Genomic DNA, 21,972 nt, shown 5'->3' on the forward strand with positions numbered 1-21,972 from the left:
TGTTATTATTAAATTCTTTTTATGTTTGTCTGCACATAGGTATGGGCACATGAGTGCAGGTGCCCACAGAGGCAGAGATGTTAGGTTTTGGATTCCTCTGGCACTGGAGCTATGGGTGTGAATTATCCAATTTTGGTACTGGAAAATAAACTGTGTCTCAGCAAATGTTCTAACCACTGAACCATCTCTCCAGCTCACACAGGATTTATCAAAAACTATCCTTTCAGCATATTGAAATGATACAATTAATTAGCAGTAATTATCTTTATATATAAGGAAATCCGTCATTGGTCTGCGTGAATGGCATGGTGAAATCGCTCAACATCCAAGCATGGGGAAGGGAGTTTGAATCCTGAGCAGAGACATAAATGACAAGTGGGGTGATGACCCACAGGGAATCCCTGCATGTGGAAAGGGAGGTCTCAGGAATGCTTTGGCAAGATTAGCTGAATCAGTGAGCTTTGGGTTCAAGTAAGAGACTTTGCCTCAATCGATAAGATGGAAAACAATCCAGGAAGAAGTGTAGCAAATATCAAGCTTTCCTAGCATGCATGAGGCCCTGGGTTCCACTCCTGGCATAGCAGAAAGCAGATTATGATTGCATACATCTGTAATTCCAGCACTTGAGATATAAAAGAGAGAGGATCAGAGGTTCGAGGTCATACTTTGGCAGAGCAAGTTCTAGGCTAGCCTGTGCTAAATGATCCCTCTTTTTTTTTTTTAAATCCACTAGTAAACCTAGGGGACATTGGTGGTACAAGTACATGATGATGCACATTTTAAGATTTTAAGCTTTATTTCCAATTCAGTCTCACTCCTGCTCCTTTGTGGGGAGGAACCATAGTTTGTATGTATCTTATAAGTGTCTTAAAAAAACTCCGTCATCGCTAATGATGGTGGGAAAAAAAAATTAAAAAGAGAAAAAATAACAAAATGAGATCTCCAGAAAAAAAGTGATTTTTTAAAAAAATCTTATATTTTTAATAATTTATTTGTTTATATTTTATGTGCACTGGTGTTTTGCTGGCATGTATGTTTGTGTGAGAACATCAGGTCATCTGGAACTGGAGTTACGGACAGTTTGGGGTTTGGCATGTGAATACCCGAAACTAAATCTAGGTCCTCCAGAAGAGCCATTTTCAAGTCCTGCAAAATCAATGATCTTAATAAACTTAATAATACAAGTCAACATCATAAGTAAAAAATTAATACACACCATTCTCCATGTTTTATAATTGTGTATTGTGTGTTTACATACATGTTGTTGAGTCTTTCAGATACATACACTTTTCCCTAGTACCTGGCTTCTGGGTGGCTATATATGACATGTACCCAAGATCCAATTTTGATGACACCTTAAAGAGGTATATAAACATGAATCCCAAAAGTGATTTTCTATACATTTCCAGCAAATTTTAAAACACTCTTCTTAATCTCTACCCACACCGGCTTCTTCTCCCATGCCCGTGAGGCCCAGGTGTGCTTTTGTGTCTTTGTTTCCTCTGTTTAGAGAAGTCATGTTTTCTTACTTCATGGCCCCAACTCTCTTTCTGCCTTAAGGCTTTGCGCAGTGCCCCTGCATTGTGATGTCTACGCTGAACCCTCATTTCAGTTTGCAACCCACTCTAAATCTATCCCTCCAAATACCTCCTATCCTACCCTGCGTTTTCTCACTTACGTATATATTTCTTTTGAAAATGTAATAGGTCATTTACTTATTATATTTGTTCCTTCAATCCTTTGCTTCCCAACTGAGTATGAGCTGATTTAGCTGAATTCATCTTACTCATCAGTAAGCTTCAGGTTCCTAAAATAGCGCACATATGATGCATTCAATTCATAGTTGATGAAATTAATAACCACTTTGTGTATTTTGAACACTTGAATGAAAATGAAAATATTTGGGCTTTCATGAGTCTGTTTTTTATTGTTAAATTATTTTAAAAGAATATTTTATTTAGAGCTATTTTCTAGAAACAAATTTTGTGAGACATCTCAGTATCATGTCACTGTCATCGCATTGAATGTTTCTTTACTTTGATTTTTTATGAATATTAATTCCAGATAAATTTGTAAAATATATCATGTGATTCGTGATAATTAAGTTTATGTGCACATTTATAAATATATTTCCATGTGTTTAATTCAAAGTTATTACAAAATGTTATCAAATGTATTAGGATGTGTCAAAGATCAGAACTCAAGTTCGTGGCTCAAGATTTACAGAGGTGAGCCGGGCGGTGGTGGCGCACGCCTTTAATCCCAGCACTCGGGAGGCAGAGGCAGGCGGATCTCTGTGAGTTCGAGACCAGCCTGGTCTACAGGGCTAGTTCCAGGACAGGCTCCAAAGCCACAGAGAAACCCTGTCTCGAAAAACAAAACAAAAAAAAAAAAACAAAAAAAGATTTACAGAGGTACAGCATAATTCGCTGGATTATCCTGCCTCAGGCCCCTGTCCTCAGCTTAAACAGGAATAATGGGAAGTTCACTTGGAACTTTATCTGACTTATATTATCTCCTGGATATATTTCAAACTCTTCCCTGGGAAATTCAATGAGTATGGATCTATGGGTTTATTTAATTTCTGAAATGTATGTCATGCATGCTTTAACATAATCTTTAATTACAAACACTCTAGAGTTTGCCTACAGTATCATGAGAATGGATTGCCAACACCAGCTCCTCCGAATCTGCCTTGTTTCCTGATGAACTCCCTCCATGATTTATGTTCCAACTCTAGAACTGTCCTACCTGCTTCAGGGAAGCAGTGCCTCGCTCAGAACATGAATGGTAGTTGTGTTTTAGTGGGCTTCACTTACACTGTGTGATATAAACCTTTCGAGGCCTCCAGTAAAATATGAGCTCTTGAGTAGAGACACAATATCTGATACTTCTGAATCTGTTTTTCAGAGAGTACTTGAGGCAGTGTTTGCACATTAGATGACCTAAAATGTTTGTTAAGAAAATTAAGAAATGTCAGGACTAATGGCAGGTTTGGTAGCATAATGTAGCAAATAAACCATAACAAACAATTGCAAAGCATCTTTTTAAATACCAAATATCACATTTAATCCTCACAACAGGCCCACAGGATTCTCCACTTTATTCCCATTATTGCTGGTTCACAGCTGAGGAAATGAGACTGAGAAAAAGTTAAGCCAGCTGTACACTTGCAAAGTCTTATATCAAGTGCTTGAGCTCTGTACTTTGACACTTCCCTGTGTATCATACGTTTTACAACACCTTTACTTTTAAATATGAAAATATATTTATAAATGTATAATAAATTAGATATACACATACATACTTTACTGACTTTTAATTCTGAAATGCTTTTGAGACTCTGATCTGTGTGGAAGTCTGGCAGCGGTAATTTACAAGGGTATTTTACATACATATCTTCTTTAATACTGGTGAAGAAAGTCTAATAATCTCTGGCTGATTTAGAAAAACTCAACCAAAACAAAATGTGCAAAAGGCTTTTAGAATTTCCTGACTGGATCTTAGGGTAGTTTGCAGGGAGCTGGTATTTACTAGTCTAGGAATAAATTTCTAAGAGAGATCACGACAGCTTATAGCTAATACGTACATTCTAGAAACTGGGCCTTAGTGAGCAGGGCTACAAATTAATTGTATTATGTGGCAAACACAGATTTCTTTCAGTGTTTAAAAAAATATGACCTCAAAATCCTTGTCCTTTTTCTATCTAATCTTTCAGGGAGTCAAACTTATACCCCTCTTAATTCTAATATATAGAAACCTATATACAACTTTAAAAATCAGATAATCAATCCATTATCCAAGGTTATGAAGGCTAGATTTCTTTGTATCTTAGCTTTCATTCAAATTAATCTCAAACTCAAAACTAGATTATAAATACAAAAATGTGAAGCATAGTTTAAGCTTGCGATGCCCAAATCTTGTTGTGATTAAGTAGGAGTCACTCAGATGGATGCTGACTCACTTCGTGTGGGAGGGCCCAGCAACCTGCTCTGTAACAGACCCCAAGGTCCTCCTGATGCAGGAAGCCCGTGGCCTGCCTTTGATTCATCAAGTTCAACTCCTAATTCATCATTGAGAAAGTGAAGGAGTGAAATGACTTACATACAGTCACACAGTGAGAACGTTCTAGAACACAAGCTGGGACTCATAGTTCTTGTTCAGTTCTCCTGTATCATGTTAGAATTTCTGGGGGGTGTGGAAAGTCCTCAAAATATATCTATCTCTTCCTCTGTTTTGTAGATTTCAAGATAAGCATATTCAATCTGTTCCTTTCTTTTGAAAGTTAAAGGTTATACTTCTAAACATTTTTTTTATTCTGTTTTTTTTTTTGAGACAGGGTTTCCCTGTGTAGCCCTGAGTATCCTGAAACTCACTCTGTAGACAACAAGGGTAGCCTTGTCTGCACAGACATCCGCCTGCCTCTGTGTCTGGAGTGCTGGGATTAAAGGCGTGCGCCACTACCTCCCACCTTACTTTGAACTATTTTAAGGAACCTTGTACATCCAGCTTTCTTTGCCTATCAGTTTTTAACATAAGGTTTATTGTGAGATCCTCACAGCAGTACAGGTGTGTGTGTGTGTGTGTGTGTGTGTGTGTGTGTGTGTTCTTTCTGTATTGCAGACTCAGCCTTCATGGTAGTAGGAGCAGATAAAACTTCAGCCTGATGAAATGGGTGATTCCAAAGTTTCATTTTCCATAGCTATCAAGAGAATGGAAGGTTGTGAATGAAGATGACCATGGAAATATGTGAGGAGGGCAGGTAATATATACAAACGATGATTCCATTTTTAGCCACATTGCTAGTATATGTAGCTTCCCGCCTTTCTGTCAGATATTCGGTAAGGGCCCAACTAACTCTCCACTTCAAATGACAAAAGGAGCTTTGAATTCTGTATTGATTTAAAGAAACATTGGTTACTGTTATTGTCAATTAATTGCCATTACCTTTCACTACAAGCGACTTCTAATTTTATTTCGTTTTTTTCGCATCACTTCCTTTATTTTAATATTTTCTTCTTTTGTTTCAACAAACAAGGTTTTAAATTTTAAGAAATTATTGTTCCTTGTTTTTTTGGGGTTTTTTTTTTTTGAGACAGGGTCTCACTATGCATCCCTGACTAGTCTAGAATTTTCTATGTAGGTCTGGCTGGACTCAAACTCTCTGAGAACTGCCTGCATCTGCCTCATGAGTGCTGGGATTTAAAGTGCATGCCACCATGACCAGCTAGTAGTGTTTCTTTAAGATGGAGTTGAGATGATGCATGAGGGCTTAAGATGACAGAAGGCAAAGCAGGAGAGTGAGCAGAGCCTGTCCTCTTGTGTGTGGCTTAACTGGTGACAGGGACAGAATTATCTGACCCCCATATCTACTGTGCTTATGCTAGTTTTCTAGTCTCTAGTCTGCTCCTCAGTCACATTGTTTTGGTTCTGATGCTTTTCCAGGAAAATCCAACCAATTTTAAGACCAATCTAAGAGCAAAACTTCATTAGGAAGCCATATTGCCTACTCTTAGAAATCAAAGCACATGATGTACTCTAAAGGCAAGTATAGGATAAATAAGGTTCTTTGGGGCTTTCAGTCTTCTGTTCTTAATGCACATTATTAATAACTGAGTGGGAAGTGTTTAATCATGTTAGGTGGAGACATACGAACTTGTCAATTTTAGCTCATAAGTAGAAAATCATATCCATATTCACAGGCTTTAATTGAAATGGCCTAAGAGCATTTGTTTCCTTGCTGTTCGCTTCTATTGCCTTCAGCTCTTGTTATCGGTTTTTGTTGTTAAAATGGTTACAAGTGTTCATCACAAGGGCCATTGTTATGTGTTGTCAGCATCGTTATGTATAAATAACAAATTATTTGGGAATCCCAAAATACTTTCTCTCAGGTTATATTCCTGACTTTCCTCTCCTTAGTTCTTGATCAAAATGAAGTCTTGTATTTCTCTGTGTTTAATGGATAGCTACTTATTCTTTGAGGTACACTGCATGAATCACCCAGTTGATCCAGCTTTGTCCGGGATCCCCGATAAGGATGGTGTATCTTTCCCTTTGGAACTCCTTTGTTTCTTCTGGTTTTTTTAAATTCAGTTCCTGTGGCAATGTGTCATTCTCTGTTCACAAGTTTGTTTTCTTAAATATATTGTCAGCCACTCAAGAGACTGTCATAGGAATCCTATTTCCACTGCAGTCTCTAATACAGAGTAGACATGAAATTCATGTCTGAGGAAGGAGAATAAGAACAGGGGAAGAGAACAGGAAATAAATCCTGTCAGATCATAAGAATCTGACCATTATGTTATTTTCTGTGAGATTTCAGAGTTCACAGAACTGAGAATTGGGTGTCTTGCTGGCTTATTGAAGTAAGAAGGCTTCATAATGCCTCTGCTTTCGTTCCTTTGCCCTACAAATGGAGGCAGGATTTAAGAGACTTAGTCACTTTCTCAGCAGTGGGAACCTTATTGCAAAAGGAGAAGGCAGCCCACTAGGAAGTAAAGGCCACTTGGCATGAATCGGCCTTACTCACCAGAAGCCCGCAGCCAGCTCCCACCCACAGCTTCCATTCAAGTTGAAGGATGGAGCAGTAAAGATGTACCAAAAGTAGTGAGATTGAAGAATGGCAAACCTCAAACTACACTCAGGAGCAAGAATTCAAAAAAAGAAGGAAGGCCGGGCAGTGGTGGTGCTCACTTTTAATTCCAGCACTGGGGAGGCAGAGGCAGGCAGATCTCTGTGAGATTGAGGCCAGCCTGGTCTGCAAGGGCTGGTTTCACACAGGTTCCAAAGCTACAGAGAAACCCTGTCTTGGACCGCCCCATAAAGGAACACACATCTGGATAAAGTACACCTCAAACCAGACAGTACCATGTGATCCCCGCTTTCTCCTGGGCAGCTGCGAACCTCTTTATCCCAGTTGGGATAGTTCACGTCATGGGTACTCTCATTGATGTTTTTGCTTTCTTTTTGAAGAGGAGCTGGTCCACAATTGCATTCTGTTCTATATTTACATGCCATCTCACAAAGGCATGATGCTGTCCTCCATTCCTGTCTGGATCACCGGCCAGGCAGAGTTGCTTGTGTACTTTTACCCCTGCTGCAGTGTTCCTTCCTTTAATCTAAGTCTCAGCACTCTTCCTGCACATCACTGGTAGCTGCCCAACTCTCCTTCCAAGGGGACTTGTGAGCACTGTCTTTGAGTTTGGTAGTTACTTCAGAACCCAGGATTGCCCCAGGAAGGACTGTGAATTCCACCGAGGTACACTGACTAGGATGACTATTAGGATGGGATGGGTGGAAGGATCTCCTAAGTAGATGATGGAAGTTACTCAGCCACCCCCCGTGTACTGTCCTTCTCAATTTTATAAAGATGCTTTTCTGTTGTTGTTGTTGAGTAACTGGAAATACGAGAATTTCATTTGAGGAAATGTTCACAGCTGCTGACTCTTGATAGTGAATGTTTTCAGCCAGTATACCAAATGAATGATGTGATCCCATCTTTTTAAGAAATAGCTTAATTGCCTTAGGCAGGCAAACCAAACATAATGAAACAGTTCCCACAATCTTACCTAGTTTGTAAAGTTCATAGAATAATCTAAATCTGCTGGTGTTATACTTGTCTTATATATTTAGAAGAAAAATAAACTGTTTAAAAATAAGAAATAATTTAGGGAAGGAGCAAAGAAGAAACCAATAATAAAGAGTGAACAGTGGGATCTCGGTGTATCCTGGTTTCAACAAATTAACTGTTTGAATGAAAATCTCTAACATCATATATTAATTAAGGGATGATCGGCCTTCCTTCCCTCTTTGGGGCACTGGGGCCGAATCCTGAGGGCAACCTAGCAGGCGGGAGCTCCTTTGTTTCAATAGCCTGCCTGCAGCAAGCAAGGTAGGCGCTTTGTTTACAAGCTACCCAACCAGCATGGAGATCTGATCTCTGCACCAGGAGAGCCATCATTGGGGAGAACCATCATTGGAGAGAGCCATCATTGGGGAGAGCCATCATTGGGGAGAGACATCACTCGAGCACCAGGAGAGCCATCACTGGGAAGATACATCAATAGGCAAGGAGACCTGATCCTGTAAAAGAAGATTCATAGGGAAGCATTCGGAGGAAGAGAGGGGCAGGTGCCAATGCAAGAATTTACCCAACAATCTGAAAAACAACATGAAACCACCAGAACCCAGCGACCTCACAACAGGAGGACAGGAACACCTTAATCAAGAAGAAGTAGAAAAAACTGACTTTATGAAAGTGATTGACGCCCTTAAGCAGCATGTAATAAATGCCCTTATAGAAATGGATGAGAAGTAATTAAGGGATGATCACTACAGGCTTGCTATGAATGAGAAAGGGTAAATAAAAATAACAACACTATAAAAAGCTTTCTGGCATCCTCAGATTAGAATAGAGATATTTTTAAGTTAGTCAGTTTTATCTTAAAAGAAATCCAAAGTTATATTTTGTGAAATCACAAATTTTATTATTTCTAAACTTTTATATTCAGTGCCATACATTTAAAAGCACATGCTTGCTGTCGGTCACGTTCCTGGCATCAATCCTTAGCCACCAAATGGCTTACACCATTAGCTCCATCTTTGTGTTTCAGTAACAGTACTCTGTAAGTGAGTGAAACTTGTCTGATATTATAAAGAACTTCCTTTGGTCTGTTATCAGCCCTGAGAGAAACTAACCCAGACTGTCTTCTAAACGCGCAGCATTGAAACAGAGCTTTCTGGGTACATCTACAATACTATAACAGGGCAATGCCAGCATACCCTAATGATAGAGCCCAGAACAAAGGTTTAGAGCTTGTTTGGGGTTTAAATGTCAAAAGATTTAAGCATGTAGAGCTCCAGGAGAGGGAGCTTCAACATCTGTCAAAATGAGACTGCTAAGGGCTCTGTAACAAACATGCCCCCTAGTACACAGGGGAAGGTGGGCAAGAGCAAACGGCTTGATAACTGCCAGTGGATCTTTCTATTGGGTACAAGCGCAACTGTAGAAGGCACTTATGGCATAGCCTATAATTATTCAAATAGATCTTGCTGCTGGCCACCCACTAAATTTTTCTGTCTGCTCCCATGTGCTATGTTTAAATTCCAATTCCCACCTTGATGGTTTGAGGCTATTTGGAGGTGAAGAACTGAGGAGGTAACTAGGTCACAAGAGAGGAGCCCTTATTACCGATTAGTTCATTTATTAAAGAGAGTCCAGAGCTCACTAGCCCCCTCTCACGATATGAGAATTCACAGAGTTAGGCATCCAAACATACACGAGGCCTCTAACTAGATCCCAACTCTTTTGGCATTCCAATCTCTTTTGTCCTCCTGACCAGTGAAAAACACTTTTTGTTATTATTATAAGCCATTAACTGTGTGGAATTACTTTTACAGACACCAGAAATCCCGGATGTACCTGATTTGAATGTTTCCAAGTCTAAGTCTTAATTTAATAGGTGAGGGTTAGTTCCCATTACCTGAAAGACTTCAGTAGAATCCGAGAATGGCCAAAATTTATTCACACCAGCAACGAACATTTATCCGTATTTACTCTATATCTGGTACTATACAGTCGTTATAAAAAGACCAATGTCTTCTTGGACCAGGTAAGTTGCAAATCTGCCATCACCAGCAGTTTGGGATGCTGGAGTTACAAGCATTCACACAACCCTGCCAGCTCTCTAAAGCGACTAACCCAGAAAAACGAGCAACAGGTAGAGCTCTAACAGGATTACAAATAAATGGGTATCTAAATGGAAGAAGAATGAGGGCTACATAGAAACCAGCCAGAGAGCTGAAGCCAGACAGCTAAAAGATCAAACTGTTCACCTCTAAAAGAAGAAAGAAAAGTAGAGCTGAAAGGTTAAATAAAAACAGAAAATCATTCTGTCCAAAGAAAGCTAAATATATAGATGTGCGTATATATTTGCTAAAGGCAGAAAGTAAAATGTGTCCTATATTGTTTCCCAATGTGTCAATGAAATGCTGGAAGCAAGTTTCTGATTGACTCTTACTATATACAAATATGAAAAGATATATTCAGAAAAGCAAGTTTAATAATGCATGTATTCATTCATGGATTCTCCATTTGGGTTGTCACATCCACCCAAAGATGGAGAAACACAACAAAATGCCACTACTGACAGCCAAATCTCTTTTCCCTCTATCCCCACTGAAAGGCAGGAGAACAAGACTGAATTAGGTGCTGAAAGGTCTCTCAGGAGTCTGATGTGCTCTGCAGAGTACAGATCCAAGAGCTCAGTTAGTGATATTCTAAGTCTCTGCAAAGTCCAGGCTGATGGGTGAGAGAAAATTCAACTTTGGAAGATCTACTCTTTCCATGGGAGACATGAAATGGTCCCCAGCAGCTCTATGTGGGGCTGTTGTCTGTTTTAAGAAGTAGTTGGAAGTCTGTAACTCACAAAGGACATCTCAAAAGAAGCCAAAATCCTGGGATGAAGACAGGAATCTGAATGGAAGGAGGGGTTAGCTGTGAAGGCTAATGTTTCAAAGATCCTGATATATCTCTGGAGGGAATTCTCTTGTTTCTGTATAAATATGCTTTCTCTTTACTGGACAAACACCTTGAAGCGTCAGTTGATGCCAAAACCGAGAATTCAGTAAGAGCTCCTTTGACCTGACTGCAAAGTGCAGTGAGAAGAAAGACTGACAGCTGTCAGTGGTCAAGGGTGCAGGCCAGTTGCCAATAAGAAGTGAGAAGGCCATTGTGGATGTTCTATCAGTCATGCTGAATATAGGGGCACCTCAAGAAAATACAGGGCTCTGGGATTAGAGAGGGATGGTGGGGGTGGGTAGTATTTCTACATCAGTGTGCTTTGGACCTAGAGGAGACAGGCTGGAGGCAGAGCTGGCCAAGGCTGTAGGCTTCCCAACAGCTGCATCCCCCACAGGTGAGGCTCCTTCTTCAAATTTCAGGGTCAAAGAACAAAGAGAAAGGCACAGAGAGGAGCAAGTTCAGACTGTAGCTCTGAGAGCCACAGAGGGTGGTTTCCATGTCTTCTGCAGTGGTCAGGAGAGGCCCAGGTGTTGGATGGGAGGGAGGTGCCAGCCTCCTTTGTGTCCAGGACTCAATTTAGTAGCCCTCTCACCACATACCCTCTCCCCGGACACCATTCCCAGCCATGTCTGGAAAACGTTCCTACCAATCTCGGTTCCATGCCTTCAGTATGAAGTGTGCAGCTAGTGACCTGATGCTCGCAGGTACCCATTTCTGACCTGTTGTTTTACACTGAGTGGACATCCCTACTCCAGTCTTCCAAAAATGCAGCACCTTCTCCTCCTACCTCCATCAGCCTGAGCAAGCACTTTCTTCTCAGTTCCTCCCTCAACTCCTTGAAAGACAAGAGACAGGATTGCTTGTCATCTACCCTTGCATGCCCACTTTTCTTCCGTGGTTTATTCCCTTTACGGTTTAGGAAAAGCCCGGCTTTGTGGGCTGTCATTGAGATGGTTATGCATTTGTGAGATCAGTGTTTTCCCTATTGCAATGTCCTTTTATTTCAAATTAAAACCTCTCCCTGCCTCTTCCTGTAAATCAGGGTGGTTTGCATGTAACATTAGCAACTATCTAGGGGGACTCCTTGAAGAGGTTGAGACACCTTGGGGCCAGGTGGCTTTTGTCTGCCATCAGGGAAAACCAAGGACACCTGTGATGGGAAGCTCCTACCTGAACTTCAGCTTTCTAAAGTGGGATGAATTTCACACCAAAGAGGTTGGGAGCTCTGGCTAGGCAAACTGATTGTCAAGTTAAAACAAAAAATATACCAAGCTCCCAGTTAGCTAGAAGGGGTTGTGCTTGGGAACCCTGTAGGGAGCAAGGGGAGGGAGCAGAACTGTGGGGGTAGAAAGAGAACCAGTAGAAATCGCGCTTCTGGTAGATCAACAAAGGTGGGAGAGAAGAGTGTGGGTGGTCTTGTTGATCCAGTACCCCGAGGTCCCTACATGGCGGCAGCGGTGGCTGCGGTGGCCAGAGCAGCAGCAGTGGAATCAGCGAGCGGGACGGAGTTAGGACCGCTCGGAGCGCCCAGGTCTCGAGGTAGTATAAGGTTTTTGCAATCCTTCCACTCGCTGGCAGTTGCAGAAGATCTGCTTTTTAAGTGAGAAGAACACGCCACCCCTCCGAGGGCTGCGGCTTCCCGGGGCTGTTTCCTCGCTCATCGCTTTGCCGGCCCCTGGCGCTCACTCGCTAATTCGTTCGCGCCCCTAAGTTTGCCGAGAGCTGGCTGCGGGCTGGGAGCAGGGTCCCAGCCGGGCGCCGCGGGCGGGGGCTGGGAAGCGGCGAACCGCAATCCAGAAGCATCTTGGGGCCATGTATATTTCATCAAACGGACTTTGGGTGCGTCGCGTCTCGCAGCCATCAACGCTATGTGCAGTGACATTTCTGACTTGAGTGGAGGAATGCGCGAAGGAAACCCGGGCGAAATTGCTTCGAGAGGATCTTCTTGGCGCCAAGGCTAATTGTCCTGATTTATGTCGCTTCTGACAAAAAAGAAAAAAAAAAGATCCAACATCTTCATCTGAAATAAAATGAAAGCGGTGCCAAGCGGGATAGAACCGCCCGGCCGCTGGTTCTGATCCCCCGGGATCGGGGGAAAAATCGTTCTGCGGCTTAAAAGAAAAGAAAGAAGAAAGGAATAGAAATTGAGAAGAGAGAAAAAACCCACAGTAAAAGTTTAAGGCTAGAAGTGGCGGTGGCGGCGGCGCGGGGAGACTGCGAGAGGAGACGGCTGGTGAGACCTCGGAAGGCGGCGATTTGGTTCCTAATCCCACTGTATTTTTGGAGGGAGAGGCACCTTTCTCATCCTCCCTTCCTCTCCGCCCACCCCTCTCCCTCCCCCTCATCTACCTGTCAAAGTCACTGATCTTTTGCATTTTGGAAGAGAACGTCAACGGGAAGGAATTCCCCCTGTCCGGGTCCCGGCTCCGAAAGGGGGCGACGCTCAACGAGGCTGCCCCAGGGGCGCGAGGCCAAGGTAACTGGGACGGGAGGTGCCGGGCGCCGTGGGGTCTGGGGCCGTGGACTCCTCCTCCCCGCGGCCCGCAGGACGCTTACAGTACGGGGGACCGACCCCGGGGCTGCGGTAGTGGTGACTCGGGTCCACACCCGCCACGTTCCCATTCCACCCGCTGCCAGCGGGTCCTCGCAGCTGCGGTCGCCGCCCCACGCGGGACCAAGCTGGGCAGGGCCGCCGCCCCGCGCCGACGGCTCAGCTCCCGCCCGGCAAGGGCCAGCGGGGGGCCCGGGTAAGTGCAACTGACTGACTCCAGCGACCCGCGCCTCTCTGGGTGGCCCCTCTCCATCAGCTCCCTCCCTCCCGCCATCCCTTCCTCTGCCAACCCGTGGTGCCCGCCGAGGGCGGGAGGGGAGATCCGGGTGGGCGAGGAACTTTGGAAAGCGCCTTAAGGAGGCAACGGAGCCTGTGCGCACTCCGGAGCCCTCACCGCTCACACCCACACTACATCCCTGGCGTGCGCCTTGCACTGGGTCGCTGGCTGTTGCATCCGGAGCCTCCATCCACCCACCCGCAACGCGCCGCGCGCTCAGTCTCCCACACACACACACCTGACCACACGCATCGCACAGGCGTTTTTTCTTTTCTTTTTTTAATTATGATTTTCCTTTTTTTCAGTTTTCTCATCAGGGAAAAATAATAAATAAAAACTTGCCTTGTTGCTCGCCCTGTGGAGAGCTTTTGAAGTCCCCTCTTTTAATCTCCTTTATTGGTGTGAGATTAAAGCGTTACTACCACACAGTGTACAGCTCGGGAGGGAAGAACGTGGAAGGAGGGAAAGACCGCTTTGGAAAGCTGGTGGGAGCCTTTTCTCCCCCACTGGTTTCTCATTATTAGTTGATGGATTCGGCTAGAGACATGGAGTTTCTCTCCGCTACGGATCTGTGGGTATCTATATATAATACAAATAATACCGAATATTATTGGGCCCAAAATATCCAATTAAGTGATTCATAGGAGAGAAAACTTGGATTTTTTTTAAAAAAAGAAACTGCGCCCTCTGCTGTTTATTTTGGTAACCTCATCCAGGGACTCTTTCTCTTCCCTCCCCACCCCCCAGTCTTATGAGTAGCTGTCATTTTACAGGGCCTGGAAGGAAAATCCTTCGAGGAAGGAGGGGCTTGATTTTAAAGCAATTTTCTGTGGAAAAGAGCAGGCAGAGTTGCTCCAGCTGCACCAGGTACAGGTTTGTAGCGTAGGTCCTCTAGCTGTCCCCTCTTTAGTGCCCCTTTCCTTAGAAAGGAAAAAGCAAGCAACTTCCCAGCACAACACTTTGTCACTCTTCGGAGTGGAAAATTCTGAGCAAGACTCAGAACTCCACTAAACATATGGCGAATCTGGCAGCAGCTTTGCTCTGGAAATCAGGCCTCGTTTTATGACTGAAAATACTAAAAGTTTTCCTTTCTTAACAGAAGAAAGGGGAAAAAATAAGAAAGCAAAGATGTTTTCCTCAAAATCATTTGTTCAAATATGCTTGCTAGAAAGTTTCGCATCGATGTTTTATGAGGGCAAGGATTTCCTGGTTAGATGGCTTTGGAGAGCAGAGAACCTCAAACCTGCAAGGAGGTTTGCAAGTGTTTTGTACTTTGTCCCTCTGCATGCCTTACCTAGCAGCTCTTCTCTTTGGCAGAGGGAAATCAGCCCGATAAATGTCCAAGAATATTTTAAAACACAAAAAACTTTCAGTCTTTCAAGGGAAACCAGGGTGCAAAGAAGAATCACATCATACATTTCCCATGTCATGCTGTCCCACTTACACACGGAAGGGGGATAGTTTCCCTTCCAGATGCCATGATATGCAGGATGGTACTTTCGCCACTGAATACCAACATGAAGACATCCAACATTTCGTGTATTTGGCTTTCCATTTGTTGGCAGTCCCTGTGGTTGTATTTAAGAGGAATCGCCATGCTTATATTTTTTTTAAAAAAAACTATTTTTATTTGTACATGCAACGGTGTTCCTATTTAGAGTTTTGTCAGTTGGTCATGCGAGTTCAAGTGGTTCTGGTTAATTTTGTATTTAGGAGACAGCTAATGCATGTTGAAGTTTCTTTCACGTATTTACCAGGGATAGCAAATGTATGTTTTTGCTTGTGTCAGTTTTCTGCAAAACATCAGACGGTACCATTAAACAATGACACCACTGTGCATTTAGCTGGTAGGTATTGTAAATAAAGATTTGAAGAGAGTTTGTGAGTAACCAAAGCACCAAGTCACTAGGAAGGCAATAAAATTTCATACACCTTAGAAAAATGAGTGTATGTTAGTATTTAAATGTGTACGTGTGTGTGTGCATGGATTATGTTGTATTATGGGGAAGTAAGTGATTTAACATACTTTCAGAAAGTAATTTTAATTTTAGCATCTGGAGCTCTGTTTCAAACTTCAAGTGGGTGTAGAATTTTTCAGCTGCGTCTGTGGAAGCTTGTATTTCTTAACTTCCCTATATTAGAAGGAAGGCTTTTCGTTCATCTGACAGTTGAGTGCCAGGTTTTGTTTAGGCTTACTTGATTTTGAAGTAATTTTAACGCATGACCCCTCCACAAACATCCTGGAAAGTATGTACTGACGTCCATCATTTTTATCTTTTGATAAAAATAGAAATATTTAAAAAACCAATGTGTGCCAATTGGCTTTATTAAGATTCCCATGATTGTTTTGTAGAATACTCAGTCACTTATGTGCAAAGCGTGTTGGAATTGTGGCATCACATGTAAGAGTCCTTACGCTTTTGAGATAGTCAACAAAAAGACAGGAGCCTCTGTTCCTCATGAAGAAACCAAAAGATCCCCGTGTCACAACCAATGAACATGTGCAAAGAACATTAAATGTGTGTGAATGTTTGATCTCACTCTGGTTGTGTTCACAGCTGCCAATCTTGACAGTTTGTATATTGTTTCCCCTTTATTGTCTCCAGTCAATGAAATGTGATTATCTGTAATTTTCCTTCTGTTTATATCCATTCAGAAACTTGTAGCTTTATAAAAGTCTTAATGTCTGCACAGAATGAGTCAGTAGCTGTCTATTTCAGGGGTCCCGATGAGCTACGTGTTCATGGAATATTTAGCCTATTAGCACACCCCCACTTCCTAGTGGGGTTATATAATGAAAAGAATGCTAAAATCCAACGAGAGTTGGTAGATTGACTGACAATATTTTTCCCTTAGTTAATGGCATTGGTAATTCTTTGAAACTATAATGGCTTATTATTTTAATCATTATTAGTTTGCATAACACTTTGGAGCCATTTTTTTTCTGATAATTGGAAGTTTTTTTTTTTTTTAAATCTCTTCTGCATAACTAATCCAAGGCAGGAAGGACTTAGCTGTTGAATCTGGAAAAATGTATGTTTCATGGATGCAAAGCCATTTTGCAGCCTATTTTAGTCCTGATCAATAATACCTATCAACCTGAAAGCCATGTAATTTTGTGGAGTTTTTCATTGGCTCTACAAATCCATATGCCAGAGATCCATGGACTTGTAATATATTAATGGGGAAAAATTTAAACACAAAGGATTTCTTACTACTTCAGCTCATAGGTAGAGACGGTGCCAGTCCTTGGTTGTTCTGAGTTCCCAGATGGGGAAAGTGCAGATTTAGAGCTGGAGCTGCCCAGGGATCTTCTGAAGTTGCCCGTATCCAGACCCTTGAGACAAATTCACAGTATCTGGCATTCAGGAAGGGATCCATCTGGGACACTTAGTCCCCAGATATGTCTGCCATTGGCTGCCCATCCCTTAATGAATTTGTCTAGCCATTTGCAGCCATGACCTAGCTTTTAAGAAGACAACATTGATATTTTTAACCTGGTCTAGAGGAGAGCCAGCTGGAAATCAGCAGCATTAAGTGTTGGAGGTGGTGGTGTAAATAATATTCTCTTTGTACAATATTTAGTTTCTTTGAAAATACCACAATTTTACTTTTACCACAAATCTCTGATTCCCATAAGGCCTCTTTGTCACTAAAGCATATAGATTTAAATTCTTCTAATATGAAGCAGAAGGATTTATTTGATAGCTTGTATGGTAGTGGGAGGTAAGGAGATTTTGATATGAGGGGTGCAAAAGAAGGGGCGCTACAGACTTTAAAGTTAGAAGGGAAATATAATTACGTTAAAGAATAGCTCATGGCTGTACTCTGGTTTATATTACACTGTGGTCAATACCTTTTTCCATGTCAATGGGAGCTCATTAAATGTAAATTCTGCAGACCAACTGAGCTACACCATATTAGTGCTTGCCAAAGCTTGACATTTTTAATACATTAATAATATGTCTATAATGTAATGGAAAACTATTAATCACAACTGGTTAGGTGCCAGAAATTTAAGCTGTAATTGGCTGCTTCCTGTCAAGAATGTCTGTCCCACAGTCCTGCAACTGCCTTGTATTCAAATATCTTGCACCCCTCTGCATTTTTCCCTGTCAATTCTCCAGCTTCGATCAATGATGTAGTCCATAATTCTGTGTAATGACCATCGTTATAGTTCTGGTAAACTTTAATGAGAGTCCGCTGCGTTGGCAGTGCTGCCATCAGACGTGATAACAGGTACATGCATTTCCTTAGTGCCCACAGTTTCACGTCAAAATATACCAGATGACGTCACTGAGGTAAAATAGGCGTGAGAACAGAGTAACAAAGACTAGGTGGTTGAGGGAACAGTGTTGGTTAAGAATGGTGAAGAGTATTCTCCAGCATCATTTAAGCCTGTATACTTGAAATGGTCTTTAAAAAATAATATTACAAATTAACCAAATCTTCACTCAGTTCAAGCTCAAAGCTATGGGTTCCAAGTCTTTAAGATTATATTATTACTTACTTACAGATTGCTGGATTTTAAAACTTAAAAAGTGATATTAATAATTTTGGAACTAGAAGATTTTATACTACCTCACCTTTAATGCTCCTTTTCTTCACTTTTCAAAGTGTCTTCTTCCTGTATAGTAGATGTAGCAAATATAATTGAAAGTTGAGTCTAGGAAATGTACATTTCCTTCTTCTTACAACTTTTTCAGGTTATTAATCGTCAATGTGTTGGCTGTTTCAGAAAACACCAACTTAATGAATCTAAAAACAAACACACAAACAAACAAACAAAGCAGAAAAGCTTGAGTAACCACAACACAAGCTCCAGTAATGTTTTTCTTTTCTTTATTTTCTTTTCTCTTCTTTTCTTTTCATTTTAGCTTAAGATTTCCAAGTGCATGCCACAGAACAGTGTCAAAGTCACAAAGCAGTAGATTTAAATCTGTAGTTTACACATGTTTAGACACATTGCTAATTATTCCTTCATGGAAACTCAAATATTCAACACTTTTCCTAATAGAAAATATCACAAATTGCAGCTGTATGATAACATTTTATGAATTGAATATAATGAAAATTGCACTTGCATCCATAAAGCAATTATTATAAATTACTTTGCTATGGAAACACAATTCAACCATCTGTTGGCATTTCGTAGTCTCTGTGGCTTAGTTCATTTTAAGATGGTGCATTATTTAAATATAGTGCATTCCCTTTATAAAATTGCGTGAAGATAGGGAACTTCCTTATTTAAACTGTTTAATATAAATTGAAGAGTCTATAATGGAATTTTCCAAAGCTATCGGTTTATTTATTTTGTTTTATTTAAACTGAAAAGTAGTTAATAATTTGAACTATGAATATGAACCAAATGGCTAAGAAAGTGTACTTTCACACCTGGATTTCAAATGTTACCATTTGTTAGGATCTGAGGAGTTGAAAAGCTCCTAGTGGGCCTCATCAGTAACTTGCCTCTGTAAGTTATACTGTCTGCATTATCAGTTTACCCAAAGTGCATTGAGACGGAGATTTTTATTTTCTTTTAGAATTAGTCCCCTGTTATTCTGCTTCATGGCCTGTTAGCTCGCCCTCAGCGATTTTCATATGTGCATTTTAAACTGTGTGTTTTACTATGGGGCCTTAGCTTTTAAAGCCCTGCCTAATATCCACCTTTGGGACAGATTCTCTCCCGTTACAGAGAACAGTCACAAATGCAGATGGGATGGCTAGAAAAAGATGCAGGGAAATAGAAGATTCTTATGAAAGGAATATTTGCCCCCTTTGGTTTAATTTTTTGAGTATTTTCAGAGAACCTAATTATCTTTTTCAGTAAATGCAACTAAACAAAAGATGTTAAATTCTTCCAGTATAATGGGCAAATCCAGAGATAGGCTGTGCCAACAAGACCCGTTTTCACTCACCTGCTCCTAACAAAAGCTAAGAAATGTACAAGGAATTTGGAGAATTTTAGGGTCTCTTTGCTAACAGACAAAAAGCACACAAGTAGTTGTCATTGCTATAAAGGCCCTCTTTGTCCCCATTGTTCTCTTGGAAAATCTTTTAGCCAGCTATGAGAGCTGTTTAAATCCACAAGCTTGCTCTCAGTAGTTTAGAAGGAAATAAAATTTTTGAAGCAAAAACCCATTAACTCTTAGAACATGTTCATCTACCTTCCTTATGGAAGAGTCAGATCTTTCATATTAAAATCCTCTCCAATATGGATGGGTACCCTGATCATCCTATTAAGGCATCTAACTGAAGCTTTTTCATATTACACCAATTTGCTTTATATCACACCAAGCCTCCAAAATATTAATGTACCATACATTTCCTAATGCATTGATTCCAGGGCAATAACTCTTACTCTTATTGTTTTCATAGAGATGTTTGTGTCAGAAGAAAAAAGAAAATGATTGCTGGGAAGCAGACACAGAGCCGTAGACACTCATCCTTGTGCTTCAGATACTGATCCCTCATTGCATCTGAGCAGCCCCTGTGAGCCCTGAATCCCGAGGATCACTCAGGATTATCCGATGTACAATGGGAGAGTCATCACTTTGCTAAATGATTATCTGCGCCTGGACATCTTTCACAAACGTCTAATAGATGTGTTCTACAAGGAGAAAAGGCTGCAAGCTGTTAATGCCTAACACAGATGCACGTTAGGCTTTCACCAAAGTCCTCAGCGTGCCCAACCACACTCAGTATTTCAGTCTCTCACGTTTGGTTTTGGATTCTGCTTTGAGACCTCAGCGTATTTTTTTTTAAATATACAAACCTACCTATATAAAGACACACACACACACAAGCACACATACAATATACTCATGTGTATGTAAAGGAGACACTGACTACAATTAAGACACGAAGATTGCCAAGATTTTAGAGATGTATTTGTCAAGATTCCTGTCGATCCATGCCCTGTGGGTTACAGTGTCCTCTGTGATGCAGCCCTACCTTTTAGTGTGGGGACATTATGATGTATGTAAAACTCAGATTTACACAGAAGAAGGGAAAGTTTGGGATTATATGGCCTGCCAGCCGGAATCCACGGACATGACAAAGTATCTGAAAGTGAAGCTGGATCCTCCGGATATTACCTGTGGAGACCCTCCAGAGGCATTCTGTGCAATGGTGAGGTGGTGCTTTTGTGTAGAGTATTTTACATGAGTGTCATTCAATCTCATGGGCAAGCAAAAGAGGCGAGTGTGAAGGCTCAGTTTGGCAGAGCCAGATTTGCAGGTGGCAGATACATGTTGAGAGGCTGGCATCATGCTCAGAGGAGGCTTGTCCTATCTGGAGTTGCAATATATCTGATGTGATTGATGTATGGGAACTTCCTGCTTGCCAGTAAGCCAAAAGTTTCAATGACACAGGTGGAGTGTGGATATACTGCAAATCAAAAAGCCAAATTGATGGTTAAATTTTAGAATAGAAACTGGAACGTTAGGTCAGCTGGATAATGTTCATGATGAAAACCCATTGGTAAACCAGCATCAAGAACACACAGGTTTAGTCTTACACATAGATGAAGCCAGGCTCCAGTTCCCTAGTTCAAGATTAGCTGAGATCTTCTGTTTCCTTTACCAGACAGCATCTCTGATAGGGGTTCCTCACGAAGGGACCAGCAAGGTGAAAAGAAGGAAGGATGGTAGACTTTCTTGAAGGATTTTTCCAGAGACCTTATTTGCCAGCTCATGCATATCCTTGCTATCAAGGACTGCACTTCTGTGGGAATTTTGAAGGTGGATACCGAAACGCTGCAAACATGTTTGCTGAAGGCAATGGCCTGGGGGCGTGTAAGTTTAGACAATAAAACAAGGAGCTATAACAGTTGTTATTCTTGGGGTGTATTAAGGCCTTTTCCAAGTGAAGCATCTATTAGGAGAAAGGTAGTATTGGAGGAACATGTTGCATTTTCAACTAAAATCACAGCAGAAGATATACCTGTAAGGTGTTTATTAAAGAGATGGGTGATTAATGTGGTGTCAGTTAATGTGGTAAGGAAATGAGACAGTGTGCTCATTTGGTTTATGTTGTTGGTTTTTATTGTAGGCAGTCTTTATTTGATGTAAGAACCGTGACCCCATTTTAATCCACATAACAGATATAACCATGTGGCAGGTTATAATAGTATCTTACCTGACTTTATTATCTTGAACTTGGCCTGGCATTTTCAGGCTAGTGAAACTATTAATCAAAGCAGCATCTGCTCACAGTCCCCAGTGAGTCAAATTAACATAAGATTGTCTGAGGCGGGGCACTGTAGAACCGGTTTTGTAGCAGGGGACAATTTTGAGCAATAAAGAGTGTTTTCACCTAAAAGCTAAGGGCTTACCATTTGTCAGAGTGCCTTTGGGGACTGCTTTGAATTATAGTCTAAACCTGATCTGATGGAGGGTGAGAGAAAGATCTTGGCTATTAGGTGTCACTATGACTAAAGTGCCCCAAATGACTAAATATTTCAAAGAGAGAGCCCGTCTCTCAGGGTAACAGGTATGTGCTTCCGAAAGAAGTTGTGCGTTTTGCAAACCACAGGCTATCAGTAAGGTTTATTCAAACGTATCGGTAAAACTCCAATAAATCTGTAAAAGAGCAAGGACATTTGTCGGCCTTATATGAAGT

General features: G+C 41.4%; 1 protein-coding gene across 7 annotated transcripts in view; it reads left to right on the forward strand.

Annotated features, from left to right (window-relative positions):
- Nucleotides 1-11,935: 11,935 nt before the first annotated feature.
- Ntng1 (netrin G1) overlaps nucleotides 11,936-21,972 on the forward strand; it is a 337,207-nt gene continuing 327,170 nt past the window's right edge. For 3 of the 7 annotated variants that reach the window (XM_075981568.1, XM_075981565.1, XM_075981567.1), the window contains exons 1-2: nucleotides 12,096-12,998; nucleotides 19,729-20,481. In XM_075981568.1, the coding sequence (XP_075837683.1) occupies nucleotides 20,236-20,481 (246 nt within the window). In that variant the 5' untranslated portion in view covers nucleotides 12,096-12,998; nucleotides 19,729-20,235. Of the gene's footprint in view, nucleotides 12,999-19,728; nucleotides 20,482-21,972 lie in introns of all 7 variants that reach the window. The other 4 variants (XM_075981566.1, XM_075981570.1, XM_075981571.1 and 1 more) reach the window with 4 other exon arrangements.

This window comes from Microtus pennsylvanicus, chromosome 7 (assembly GCF_037038515.1).
Source record: "Microtus pennsylvanicus isolate mMicPen1 chromosome 7, mMicPen1.hap1, whole genome shotgun sequence".
Taxonomy (NCBI): domain Eukaryota; kingdom Metazoa; phylum Chordata; class Mammalia; order Rodentia; family Cricetidae; genus Microtus; species Microtus pennsylvanicus.